Below are 1,490 nucleotides of genomic sequence, written 5' to 3'. Positions count from 1 at the left end.
AAAAAGCACGAGAAGAGAATCAGACCAATAATCCTTCTGCATCTGAAGTAGCCGTGCCTCAAGTCTAGACAAAACTGTTGTGCGCTCAAACCCTTGCTTATCATGGGCAGGCTCAACGAAATTAGCTTCCAAGACACCTTAGTAGCAGAATGAACTAACATTAGACTTCTCGTCAATAAGGCTTATCAAATATTAGACCTTCCAGGTAAAAACAATACCGATGACTCCACGACCATCACTTCCTGCTGCATTCCATATCCTCCAAAATGGCTGAAAACAAGTGAGAAGAAATTAAACGAAAGTGTAAAGCTGATCTTATTTTCGCCACATTTTAAGGTAGAGTGGGAAAAAGTAGCAAAAAGAAACAGAAACCTTTATTAGGCGATTTTTGTGGTAAACATTGAAGCCTTGAACATCCACATGATGTTTTGCATCCTTCACAAATCCAATGGTCACAACAGCAGACAACTGTGAAAGATTGCGCACACGGAGCCAAATATTTCGGTATAAGCTGCTTGATATCATTAAAGTACAGGAAAAAATCTAACTATGTTAAATTATGAAAACATACATTTGAGTACTTAGCGCATCCATCAGCCCCTTCTTTTGGCCGATAAGTAATCTTTTCTGTATGCATCATGTCATTTACTATGTTGTGATACTCAACATCTTTTCCTCGCAGAATGATACGGAACCCATTTGCAATCTTTAGGTAGAGAATAGATGCGTAACTCTGTGAACATGAAATGGTAACAAATAAGAGAAACGACAATGCAGCCAACAACTAATGAGATTCATAATCATTCAAATTCTACCCACCACCAGATTCGCCAGTTTCAATTATTTAAGAACTATCATAGTGATTTTAGCAGGAGACTGAACCAAACTAACTTCGAAAATTACCACAACTAGGGAAAGAATATTTATACCCTGAGTGAGTGCTTGTATGTCAGGAAGTGTCTAGAGTTAGGGAATCGAGAAGCCATATCAATATTTTTCTCATCCCGATTGACCCCTCGAAGCTGGATATCCTGCAACAAACCATACGTAGATTATATGGACACAGAAGCTTCTGCATCATTGCAGAACGTAATCTATGTATATCCAGCAATGAAAACACATACATGTGGATCAGTGTCAAAATCAAGTTCTAGCATTCCTTGGTCATCTTCCCAGAGGTTATATATGATTATCCTTGTGCCATGATTCTTCACTAGATTAAACTACAATAATCAGAGCAAAAGATTAGTGGGAAAATTCTCACATATTAGTAAAGAAGTAGTAGCGTTTGGGAACCGACTCCTTTGTTTTTCTTTTGCTTCTCCTTGTAATAAAGGCTCTCATGTAACAAAGGAAAGAGCTTTACCTGACGAAGAAGATCTTCTTCGGTAGCAAACGGCGACCATTGAACCACTGTGTCCACATTTTTATCCCAATCACTAACCGAAGACCTCATTATTGGACACCATTCAGAACCTCTTCTTTCATAG

The 1,490-nt window shown here is 38.4% G+C and overlaps 2 protein-coding genes across 2 annotated transcripts in view; one reads left to right on the top strand and one right to left on the bottom strand.

Annotated features, from left to right (window-relative positions):
* The window catches only part of LOC104725577 (bidirectional sugar transporter SWEET10-like), a 10,791-nt gene that overhangs the window by 6,507 nt on the left and 2,794 nt on the right, over window positions 1-1,490 (top strand). The gene's annotated exons all lie outside the window — the stretch shown is intronic.
* Window positions 1-1,490, bottom strand: part of LOC104725579 (protein MICRORCHIDIA 4-like) — an 8,439-nt gene that overhangs the window by 4,368 nt on the left and 2,581 nt on the right. The window contains exons 9-14 of the mRNA XM_010444256.2: window positions 1,125-1,223; window positions 930-1,031; window positions 572-733; window positions 373-468; window positions 219-270; window positions 26-137 (exon numbers count right to left, since the gene is read on the bottom strand). Coding sequence (XP_010442558.1) covers window positions 26-137; window positions 219-270; window positions 373-468; window positions 572-733; window positions 930-1,031; window positions 1,125-1,223 — 623 coding nt within the window. The remainder of the gene's footprint in view (window positions 1-25; window positions 138-218; window positions 271-372; window positions 469-571; window positions 734-929; window positions 1,032-1,124; window positions 1,224-1,490) is intronic.

The sequence above is a fragment of the Camelina sativa genome, chromosome 11 (genome assembly GCF_000633955.1).
Source record: "Camelina sativa cultivar DH55 chromosome 11, Cs, whole genome shotgun sequence".
NCBI lineage: Eukaryota > Viridiplantae > Streptophyta > Magnoliopsida > Brassicales > Brassicaceae > Camelina > Camelina sativa.
This window is presented reverse-complemented; position numbering and strand designations above follow the sequence as displayed.